The sequence below is a fragment of the Phallusia mammillata genome, chromosome 8 (assembly GCF_965637545.1).
Source record: "Phallusia mammillata chromosome 8, kaPhaMamm4.hap1.1, whole genome shotgun sequence".
NCBI lineage: Eukaryota > Metazoa > Chordata > Ascidiacea > Phlebobranchia > Ascidiidae > Phallusia > Phallusia mammillata.
The window spans coordinates 10,015,844-10,027,877 of NC_137259.1; the positions used below are offsets into that span (position 1 = coordinate 10,015,844).

The 12,034-nt window shown below is 36.9% G+C and overlaps 1 protein-coding gene across 2 annotated transcripts in view; it reads right to left on the minus strand.

Moving 5' to 3' along the window:
- LOC145204123 (peroxisomal bifunctional enzyme-like) overlaps positions 1 to 9,771 on the minus strand; it is a 35,373-nt gene extending 25,602 nt beyond the window's left edge. The window contains exons 1-5 of one of the 2 annotated variants that reach the window (XM_080076558.1): positions 6,343 to 9,769; positions 6,157 to 6,261; positions 5,571 to 5,671; positions 5,259 to 5,386; positions 4,242 to 4,408 (exon numbers count right to left, since the gene is read on the minus strand). In XM_080076558.1, coding sequence (XP_079932684.1) covers positions 4,242 to 4,408; positions 5,259 to 5,386; positions 5,571 to 5,671; positions 6,157 to 6,261; positions 6,343 to 6,471 — 630 coding nt within the window. In that variant the 5' untranslated portion in view covers positions 6,472 to 9,769. Of the gene's footprint in view, positions 1 to 4,241; positions 4,409 to 5,258; positions 5,387 to 5,570; positions 5,672 to 6,156; positions 6,262 to 6,342 lie in introns of both variants that reach the window. The other variant, XM_080076559.1, reaches the window with a different exon arrangement.
- Between the last annotated feature and the right edge of the window lie 2,263 nt (positions 9,772 to 12,034).

Below are 12,034 nucleotides of genomic sequence, written 5' to 3' on the forward strand. Positions count from 1 at the left end.
TTTTGTATTGGGTCCCATATTAGCCATCGTCTTTTATAACTTTAGTCGTTTCTGCAGGCAAAAACTCATGGGTCCCCACACATGCAAAGTTGAAAATAATGCAATTCAAGAGATAACCATGAGAAAGTCGGGTGTTGTAAGGTAAAACACAGTGATCGGCACTGGGTTTAAATAATAATACTATGTAGAATAGAAACTATAAAATTAGATTCACCCCAGATATTGTTTGAAGTATGTCCTATTTAACGCTTTAAAAAACTGACCCATTTTACGGGGCTAGTAGGGCAACTAATTGGGTTTGACACACAAACTAAAAAATATATAAAAACCACAATGACTCAATCAATAATACTGCAAAATTTCAGCCCAATCCGCCAATGTTTAAATTTTCGACCACTAGAGGTGTTTTGAGCAACAACCGTTAATGTTTCTGACGTCATAGGGCTGTTAACAAGCCCCTAACTGCCATGGCGCAAAAACGACCACCAAGCAACCCACAAACATGAGTAACACCTGACTGGTTGCCCTTGTAACACTATTGCTCCAAAGAAATCTTTCGTTTGTGGTGCCCAGTAACATACAAATACGTTTTACACTTTAGGGGCTTGTGGGGTAAATGTTAGGACTACAGGGTTGAACACAACAATCAACACCTATAAATGGCATACTATACAAGAAATCCAAATTTCAGCCAATTCTGACACTGTTTAAAAACTCAGCCATTTTAGGGGGCTAGCGGGGTAAATACTGGGGTTATCAACAAAAACAAAGTGGGATGCACATCTACATGAATATATCTACCATCTGTGTAAATTTCAGCCAAATCCATCAAACATCTGATGGAAAAACAAGTCGGACAAACTTTGGGTAAAAACACCCATTTTAGGGGGCTAGCGGGGTAAATACTGGGGTTATCAACAAAAACAAAGTGGGATGCACATCTACATGACTATATATACCATCTGTGTAAATTTCAGCCAAATCCATCAAACATTTGATGGAAAAATGAGTCGGACAAATTTCGGGGGACAAATACCCATTTTAGGGGGCTATCGGGGTAAATACTGGGGTTATCAACAAAAACAAAGTGGGATGCACATCTACATAACTGTATCTACCATCTGTGTAAATTTCAGCCAAATCCATCAAACATTTGATGGAAAAACGAGTCGGATAAACTTTGGGAAGAAAAAAAAGGAAGAAAAAACAAGAAAAACAAACAAACAATTCGAGTAAAATCAATAAGTGTCCCCTTCAGGGAAGGGGACCCATAATTATACTGTATACTGTAATAAATTACAATCGTACAACACAACGTGGCATTACAGTACAAGTCACGTCACAAGGCTATGTTTGAAAACAACCCTCAATATTATGCCACCCTCGCTGCTATGCCACTTTCTCTCGGTCCCAAAGGGTGGCATAGTATCGAAGTTTGACTGTACTAACTTAATCAAATCAATTCAATTCAACATACTATATGGAAAAATGTGAGGAGAATACTGGCAGTTACTGGACAAGATAATTAAACTAATTTATTTAAAAAAAATACATTTCATAGTTGTGAGCACACAAGAACAAGAAGAGTGGCTCAGCACATTCCTGTTGCACATAGACTGTGACCTATTTCTTAACATAAATATATAGTTTACAATTAGTTTACAATCGGTCCCACATCAACCCCTGTGTTTTATAACCCTTGTTATTTCTGCAAGCATAAACTCATGGGTCCCCCACACATGCAAAGTTATAAATAATACATTTTAAAATAATTAAACTGTCCAAATTTCATCCAATTCGGTCACTGTTGAAAAATTCACCCATTTTAGGGGGCAAGTGGAGTAAACATTGGGGCTACTCGGTGAAATACAACAATTAACACATAATTATATTGGTGTTATCGGGTCAAACAAAACAAATGGCACATCAACATTACCACATCTACCATCTCTGAAAGTTTTATCCAAATCCATCAATCATTTCTTTGTAAAAATGTATGGACAAACTTCCAGGGAAAAAAAATAAAAAAAATAAAATAAAAAAGAGTAAAATCAATATGCATCCCCTTCAGGGAAGGGGACTCACAACAAGCATTAACAACAGTAAAATGACAAACATCCTTTTTGTCAGTAACACTGAATGGATTACACTTATTTGGGCATTTTTATGTTTGTTTACACCAGGGGTGCACAACCTGCGGCCGTACGGCCGCAGAGGCGAATTTGTGTGGCCGTGAACATGTTTATCGAAATATATGTATTGGCGGCTGTGACATAAATAAAAGTCTTCTGCTAAATATTTTGATTTTCAAAATGCTTTAAACAGATTTGGTGGGACTGGAAAGAGTATTACCAACCTAGTAGACATATGCGTCATGCACCACAAGCGTCACATTACAGATTAAAACATCACAAACAGTTAAGACTAAGTTAAAACTGCCATAATCTGTGCATCAAATTAAAAATTTATCTCGTCCTGTTAAGGTCCATTAGAAGGTATATATATATGAAATAAAACTATTTCTTTACATCAGAAATTTTGAAACAAAAATAAGCAGGTAATTGACGGCCGTTGGCGAAATAAGGATCTGCCATGCGGCCGTGGTACCGTAAAGGTTGTGCACCCCTGGTTTACACCATCTACTTCAGTATATCCTCCCGAGAACTGTTGTTATTGTCATGGTTAAACATTAATGATACCATAGTTAAACATTAACTAGAAAGGTTGCTTTCTGATATACTTCCATTTTATATATTCTATGCGATATTTACCAATTTACTATACACATAATTTGATCTACACATATGATTGTTGTTGCAAGCAAAAGCGAATGGGTCCCCACACACGCGTTTGTGCAGATTTATGGCAAACAAATGTTCCGGTTATTTTTAGATTCTCAAGGAAAAACTTTCAAAAGGCATTAACCCAACTTTAAGTTTTGTCCGATTTCTTTTTGCATCATTATTGTCATATAATTACAAAAAACAGTAAATAAGAACAGGAAAAAAACTTTCAATTTAATCTCATGCTTTGACCTTGATATTGTCGTTCAAGGTCAGTTTTAAAACACAATTTTCCAAAACTGAAAATATGTGTGATATCTTAATAATACAACATAGCATAGCTGTAATTTTGGCCATAACAATTTGGTCGATTAAGGCAAATTTTTAAATATCAATCGAATAACCTAATGCAAACAATTGTTTAACATTTCAGCATATTAGGGCTTGTATCTCTGGCCTAAACCTTATTATTTGGGGGTTTAAGGGGTAAAAATGGGTGAATCCAATAAAAAGTTACAAATTTCTTTAGAATAGCTTACATTGCACCAACCAACAAAGCATGAAACCCTCAGATTATGTACTTTAGTCAGTACAGCCGTTTTTAATTTTTTTCATTTTGGGGGCCTGTGGGTGAACCACTGGGTCGTTTGGGGTCAAACTTTAGGAGGATCAAGTTTGGAACAATAGCAAAGATCCGTGCAAATTTGAATAAATTTAAAGCACTCTTTTTTGACCAAACGCATTTAACAAACCAGTGTTAGACAGAAAAAAGAAAAAAAATACAGACAAAAACAATTGTGTCCCCTTCGTAGAAGGGGACCCATAATAATCAAAAATACTTCCAGACTGTATAGCATCAAGCCAATAAATGATAAGCTGCAGATAGTGCACACTGTTTCGACCTACTTCCTGATTGCTTGGCCAAAACAGATAAAAAGCTTGCAAACTATCTGTTCTTGACAAATCCAGCAAAAACACAAAAAATAATTTTATCCACTTCAAGTAATTCATAATTTCTTTCAAGTTAACAAATGACATGTAGAACCCAAAGTTTGTGTAATGTTTACTGCATATTTTTATTTTATATGTGTATTCTATGTCCTATTTACTGCCTACATCATTTGATTTACTATCATGATTGTTTTTGCAATCAAAAAATTATAGTCGTTAGAAAAAAAAATTTTGGAGGGTCTGTGGATGGACACTGGGTCATCTGAGATCAAACTTTGCAACTTTAGATAACTAACAAACATATTTGTAAATTTAAATGAAGTTTAAAACACTCTTTCTTATACAAATGGTTGGAACAAACTAGGCATTAAAAAGAGAGAAAGGGGTAAAAAACAATATATGTCCCTTTACAAACAAAAACAATATATGCCCCTTTAGGAAAAGGTACTATTAAATATGAATCGAAATAATTTAACACAAGATTGACCAAATGTTCAAAATACTTACATTGTCCCCACATTTGACTGCCAGTTTGGATATACGTCGATTATCAAGGTTTTGACTTTGGTTAATTATTTCCTTGATGAAATTCATAGATTTATCCAACAAATTATTAGTTAGGAAATAATCAATTAGACCAATTTCATGTGCCTGATAAGCAGAATGTTCTTGACCTGTGATGAAACAAACTTGGTTACCACTTTTGTAGGGTTAACAAACCACCCCATCCCTTATGGCAGCGGTTCTTTCCCCAAGGACAAAAAAAACTAGTTTGTCAATAGTATTGAGGTCTGAAAAGCCTTTTTTGCAAGGTGGAATATGTGTGGACATATATGATACCATTCCTAGTTACAAAGTAAGGTTATTGTTGGGCATTTAAGAACTAATAGTCTGGGTAGTCTTGGCAATTGCCACATGATTTTAACTAGAAGGGTGGCCTCGTACATTTTGTCATTGCACATACACTATGACCTACTTTCAAATGTCTACATATTCCCCATACATGTTTTATAATGGGTTCCATATTAGGCACTGTTTTCAAACTTATGCGTAGGCACCACATGCAAAGTTGTTGCATTTTAAGTGAAAACCATAAAAAAGTTTGAATTCACCCATTTTAGGGGGCTTGTGAGGTAAATGTTTGAGCTACCGCTGAAACACAACAATCAACTCCTATAAATTACAAATTCTACAAGACATTGTTTAAAAAATTACCCATTTTTTAGGGGCTTGTGTGGTAAATTTTGGGGTTATACCATAAAACACAAGAATCAACACCTACAAATTGCAAATTGTACAATCGACACCAACAAAATTGCAAATTGTACAATCTATCTAAATTTCATTCAATTCAAGAATTGCTGGAGCTTTAAAGTGAAAGGAAATCAATGGCACTTCTACATCAACACATTTTGTGACAAAAGGAGGTAGACAAACTTTAGGGTCTATAATCCTGTTTTAAACAACCAAATCTGCACAGAGGTTTTGTTTCTACTTGGTTTTCTTTATAAAACATGTATTTGCCTGAAGTTATCCACTTAGCTGCTTCAATTAGATGTACAACTCTTGGAAAACGTTGTGTTCCTCCTGCACCAGGTAAAATACCAAGTTTTACCTCAGGAAAGGAAAATCTTGCATTTGTTGATGATAGTCTAAAAAAACATTTACTTGTCTTAAACAAACTGAATATATTGCTTAGGAATTCACAGCATTTGGTTTGAATTCCTCAGCATTAAATTCACAGCAAATATATGTAATTTATTGCTTAGATTATGTTGATATGTGGAAACAAACGTCAGTAACACAATAATGGGACATACAAAAGGTTTCAAAAACCTGTAGTGACATCCAAGAGCTAGTTTCAGACCGCCTCCAAAGGCAATACCATCAATGACAGCCAGTGTTACTTTATTTGAAGATTCAAGCTGCATTACAATCTGTTGGAATATCAGTCAAATACATTGACATACTTTTTCTTAATAAACAAGGCTAATAAACCAGCTTAACACATTTACCAACTAATGGCATTATATTATTGTAAGTGTAAACCTTTGTTAAAAATATAGAAAGTCTACCTATTCAAATATTTTACTCGTTTTGACAAAGAAAAGTTTATTCAGCAGCTGACACCACTTTCTGTGAAGTGCCGTTAGCATTGACCTGATGTCGAAAAGTATTCTATCATAGGTTTAAAAAAGAGAAAGCAGCACTGTTGTTGCACAAAAAATGTCATGGCAGCTTTATTGTGGCTGAAATCAACACTGGAAATAACATAAATTGTTTATACATGTCCAGATTAGTGCATTAACTGGTCCATCACATATAAAAAAAACTTGGGATATTAGGAATACAATACAAAAAGTCTGTATTTTATAACTGTTCAGATTACTGGCAGCCTCATTATTTAGTTCAGATTACGTACATCATAAATAGTTGGAAATAGACCAGCTTTATTGTTGGAAAATTCTGATATATCTGCACCAGCTGAGAAGATTCCATTGCTTCCACATACTACAATGCCTTCAACCTGCAATATGTCATGCAAAAAGCTTTGTTTTATTCAAAACTCTCCAAATATCATTTTTAGAACCAAAAACATTCAACCTACATCTGAATCACTAATGGCTTTCTTGACCAAATCATAAAGTTTTGCTCGAACAGATCTTGCCAATGCATTAACCGGAGGGTTACAAATGGCAATTACAGCAATGTGATTTTTAAGTAAGTAGTTAGCCATGTTTGAAAGTGTCTATATTATACATACATCCATAGGCGCCGAACACGGGTATGCCCGGACAAAACCTCAGGTATGCTGCATACCCGAGAATCGGACCAACATTAGTCATGCGTTATATGCTTTGTGGAACTTATTCTGATATGAACCAATAAGAACTGTACACAATGGATTTCAATCGCGGTTATTGTTTCACAACCCATGAATTATTCGCATTCATTACAATCATGACAATTGTAACGTCTTCAAGAAGCATTGGAATTTAAACATTAAAGGGTGGTACAAAAATAAAACGAAGGTGTTGGCGCTTGCTTACGGAAGTAGGGGAAACACCGCTGCCCCGGGTTAAACATTTACAACCACATGATAAAGGAGTTTAGCGTTTGTGAACTAAACAATCTTTGTTCTAACTGCATTTAACGCAAGGACAACGACTGTCTAGTTTAAACCGAAAAAACAACAACGCTTATTGTTACGTCACAAACGTAAGGTTGGTACTTAATTAGCGTGTTAGCTTGTCAAAAGTTTCTGGCAGTTTTGGACATTGTTTGAAATACACTAAACTAAAGTTAATAATGCTTCACATATGATTCACTGCGTTAAATAGGCGACAAGTTGTAAACGAAACATACGACTTTATAACATATAAAATGGTTTTTGTAATGGCTAGGCCAGAAGTGCGTGGGCTTTGTTGCGTGAAAACAAAGCATTTCTGTAATAGTTATGACAGAGAAAATAAATGTTAAACACTATAGTAATTTGCGACGTAAGGTGCTGTCCGACCTAAATCTTTTTTATCTTGATTGTTCGGCCTCCCCGTAATTTCGGAAGGGGCCTGACAGTGGAACTATGGCATGTAACTTATATACTGCAAGCTTTAACGTAGTCTCATCATATGTAGGGACAGGAAATGAATTTTGTATTCATTTTGTGACGTCATATAAATGGCATACCCGGGTAAAAATTCAAAGTCGGCGCCTATGCATACATCCTACAAATTAGCAATACACATAATTTCCCATTTCATTGTTTGTCTACACAATAGACCGAGATTTGTAATTCCTTTCCCTTATGTTTACATAACATTTAACTAATTATGGAAATACTCATATTTCTGCAAACACAAACCAATGCATGACAGCATCAATAGGGAGTGATCATTTTTTCAATGACAAATATGTGAAAGCAAGAAATGCACTCTATCTATTCAAACCAAGCTTTAAAACTTTCTGTCTAAATCCATTTAGTTAAAAAGATGAAACTATTGCACACTGTTTAGTTTCTACAATCCAGCTGATTGATATTTGTTCTGGGTGTCACCGACACAGCATAAAATGGTTATTGTCAGTTGACTGGAAGGTATACCATGCGGTATTAAGTACCATTGACCGTAATAGGCATAAAATAGGTTGCAAAAAAGACAAAGGGTGGCCTTTTAACTAATTCCTACTACATTGTTACTGCTAATTTTGGCTTATCTACAAATATTTTAAAAAGTAATCAGCAGTAAACTATGATACAAAAACTATAGGCATCAACAACAAACCTGTTGCACTCTATAGGGCCACCTAAAATACAGCTCATACAATGTTTATAGGAAAAAACACATAAATTGTCTGATTTCTGCAAACCCGTGGGATTAAAAGCAAATTTGACTGGCTATATTGAATAAAACTCTCGTGTTCTAACATTTTAGCATAATAATGCACACGAAATGCTAATTTTAAAGCAAGGAAGGCAGTGCGGTATGTATTGCACTGTCCATACCACAGACCTCGTTAAGAAGAGTGTACCGTACCAATTGCCAAAAATCAAAATGTACCCTTCCACCAGACTGTACTTGAGATATGGTACGCAAAATCATGCCGTACCTTTATTAAACCAATCAGGATCTGATTTGGATAAATTTTATGAGATGCACTTAAAGGAGATGTCTAATCAAGCTACCCCACTACAAAACCTGCTTATTCAAAATAAAAGGTTGGTGTATTCACTACGAAGGGTTTGTCGGAGTAGTTGGTTCAGACAACAGTTAAAATGATCATAACAATGTCCAATGACTAACACACTTTCTATTCAGTCAATAATATGATCACATTTCATTTAAGTAAGTTATAGCCACAGCTGACATTTTCAACAAATACTTAAACAGTGTTCAGATGAGCCACACTCAAAATTTAGCAATAAAGTTTTAATGGAATAATAACTGACAAACTTAATTACTACATATTTTCTTCAGCACTTGTTGGTTTAAACACCTTTACTTCAATCATTAAGTTTTGTGTGTAGACTTTCAGTTTCTAAACAGATACTTGCTGCTTCATTTATGAGAAATAGCTTATAACTAGCTTAAAATGAACTGATACAACTTCTGTAAAACACTCGTTTTTATGGACAAAGCTCCATATTTCTAATTTCACAACACTCTCACTTAAATCTTAATCACACTTCTTATTCTCTAAGATCATCCTACACATCAGATCTACAGAAACATTTTCATTTCAGTGATCAGTTTTCTTTGGTATATATATGCTTTAGGGATATCTCTTCTGTAGGATGTTCATTCTTAACACAGACGAATCCGGTTAGTCGCATAATCCGTTTAATTGCATCACAATTAAAAATCCCAAACCGTGGCCATCGTTCGTTAAGAAAATCGTCCGGTCAATCGCATACCGGTTTATCGCATAAACCGGATATTCGCATCGATTTTCAACGAAATATGCGATTAACCGGATTGATGATTTCTATGTGAAAGTCAAACAGACCGAGTTTTTCGAATAAAAACCAACGATAAGATAGAAAATCAAGCGATCTGTGCGCAACCTTAACTGAGCAATCCCTTTTAATATTGTGCACGTTTAATTCCTTGCCCCGAAGCAACAGTTTCAAATTCAAATGCACTTTTGATTGATAAGTTTTTGATAGGTAGCTACGCATTAGGTTTTTAAGATAACTATTCCACTAAACCGTTAATCCCAGAATAGCTGCGCAACGTTCGTACGACTGAGTGTAGTTGCTTTAGAATAAATTACATGCAAACATTTTCGGAACTCCTCCGGACGTAATGTACACGAAAAAGACGTAGATGCATGTTTGCATTCTACACCAAATAACGCATCTAATTTCAACGTTGAAAATGACACGTCTCGACCATAAAATATTTTTGAAAAGTTATTAGGAGATTTAATCGGCGTTCAGTTTACCGCTGTGCGATAACAAGGAGTCGTTATGTCAAAGCCGTGCACATTAAGTGCGAACTGCACCAAATTCGAAGTATTAAACTGTATTGAGATTTAAACAATGTTAAGTGTAAAACAAATGGTTAACAAATGGTTGTTTTCTGTTATATTGTTAATGACCCGCCAAACAGGTAATAGTTGTAAAAAATGTTAGATCGCAAGTAATCACACTATGTTGTTTAGATTCACGCAATTGGTAACGTGGCAATGTTTGTCATATTTTATGTCTTTCTATTCGTGACCTTGCGCAACTTATCAGGTAAATCACCGATTACTAGTACAGACGAATCCGGTTAATCACATCAAATGTCCTTGGCAAATCGATGATGCGATTAACCGGATTCGTCTGTACTAGTAATCGGTAAACTTGTAAACAATTTTCTGCGAAACAATTTAGCAGCTTAGGTACACTATATTCACGCTTTTTAATAATCTGAGCAAAAAAATCAGCCGCTTTGGCTCAATCGCTATGTTGATGACTTGTTGACTTGATGACTGGTCGGCAAACCTTTTTTGCACTGTGGACCGTTTTTTAAACTAAAATTTTATCGCGGACCGGTCTTCAAAAAACTACAAATAAAGCATGGCAAAGCAGTGTTAACTTTGAGGACCACGTTTTGTTTTCGTGGCTGCCTCCTTTTGTGTACCGCTCTGTTGCGGTTTTGACTCAATCACACGGATATATATTGTGGACTTACGCGGATTACTGGACTTCTGTGGATTATTCAGCTTATACCTAGTTTGAAGGAGTCTCTGCTACACCTGTGCTCCTCTCAGGAGGCATCCTGAGAGCTCATGTCGGAGAAGCCGACATATGCAAATGCCGCCTCTTCAGGGGATACCATCAAAAAAGTAACGGGGAGCCAAGCTGCCTCCAAACCCCTTATTCCTCCTGAGCAATGGCGTACAAACGTTGACGTGCGTTTTGAACCCGGCTTGCCAAGGGCCCAGATCTACGACCTCCTACAAGACCTAAATTTCGATGTACGCCGTCACCTTGAGGCACTTGTTCAAACACCCGGCGGGAAAGTAACATTCAAAGCCCGCACTGAAACCTGGGCCAAACATCTAGCGAAGATATTAAACGAGTCGGGCAAGGCATCATATGTCTCCCAATATGGGGACAATGAAGAACGCGTCGTCATGCTATACGTGCTACCCCAATACAGCCTTGAGATGGCCAAGACCATCATCGAAAAATACACTGACGTGTATCGTTGTTGGCACGCCAGAGACGATCATGGCCTCCTTTCCGGTCGAAGAATCTTCATTGTCAATAAAGAAAAATTGCAGCTTCATCCAATACCCAAACGGCTCTCCTTCGATCGTCGACGGATCGACATTGCTTACCCCGACCAACCGGAGTACTGCCCCCGATGCCGGGAAATGGGCCATGGCATTGAATCTCATTTTCAACAACCCCAAGCACCACAAACAGAAAACCCCACCCAAACACCCCCTCCTTCGACAAAAGACCAGGAACAAAAAAATGATGAGTACCCACAGCTTGATAATCCCCCCACATCGAGCACACCCAAACCCCAAAGATCATCCAACCAACCTTTGGACCGGCCCCACCCACACCCAGACCATGGAAAAACCCCAGCCCTCGTTGACGCTCCACAAACAGAAAAATAACAAGAGGCAGGAGCATATAACGCGGACCAGGATCTTAGTCTAATAGGAAACACCGTCGAAATAGATGAAGAGCCTGCCGGAGACCACGAGCTTCCAGGAGACACTACTCAGCAAGAGCAAAGTAAGGCTAGTTTTCTTTTTAATAATAAGCGTAAACGCTCGCAGACTCACCCAGCGAGCCCAGAACAAGATTTAACAACAACGAGATGCTGCCAAATGCGATTAGCGGTCGTCGAAATGCAGTGTAACTGCAAACATGACTTTGTGCGATGCACGTGTGGTCAATGGACTTTAAAACCAGCATTGAAAGAATACATTAAATGCCACAAAATGGACTGTCCGAACATCCATCTTAGATGCTTTACGTGTACAAGAACACTAACCGTTCCTCCAGGGGCCTCTACTACATATACATGTGGAGCTGTTTTTCCACAAGATTTCAACGAAACGCTACAGATACCTCCAATCCTAGACAAACCTATATACCCTCACACCTTAACCCCTAGAAGTCTTATTTCAACCGCAAGAAACCTACGTGAACTATCTCCTTTGCTGTTAGTTAGTTTGTTCATTTTCCCTCTTTGTTCATGAGTAGCCAGTTAAAATGGTTTCATTTATGAAAGTACTTTCTTTGAATGTCAACGGACTAACGGAAACAACAAAACGTCTGTTTTTGACCACATTAA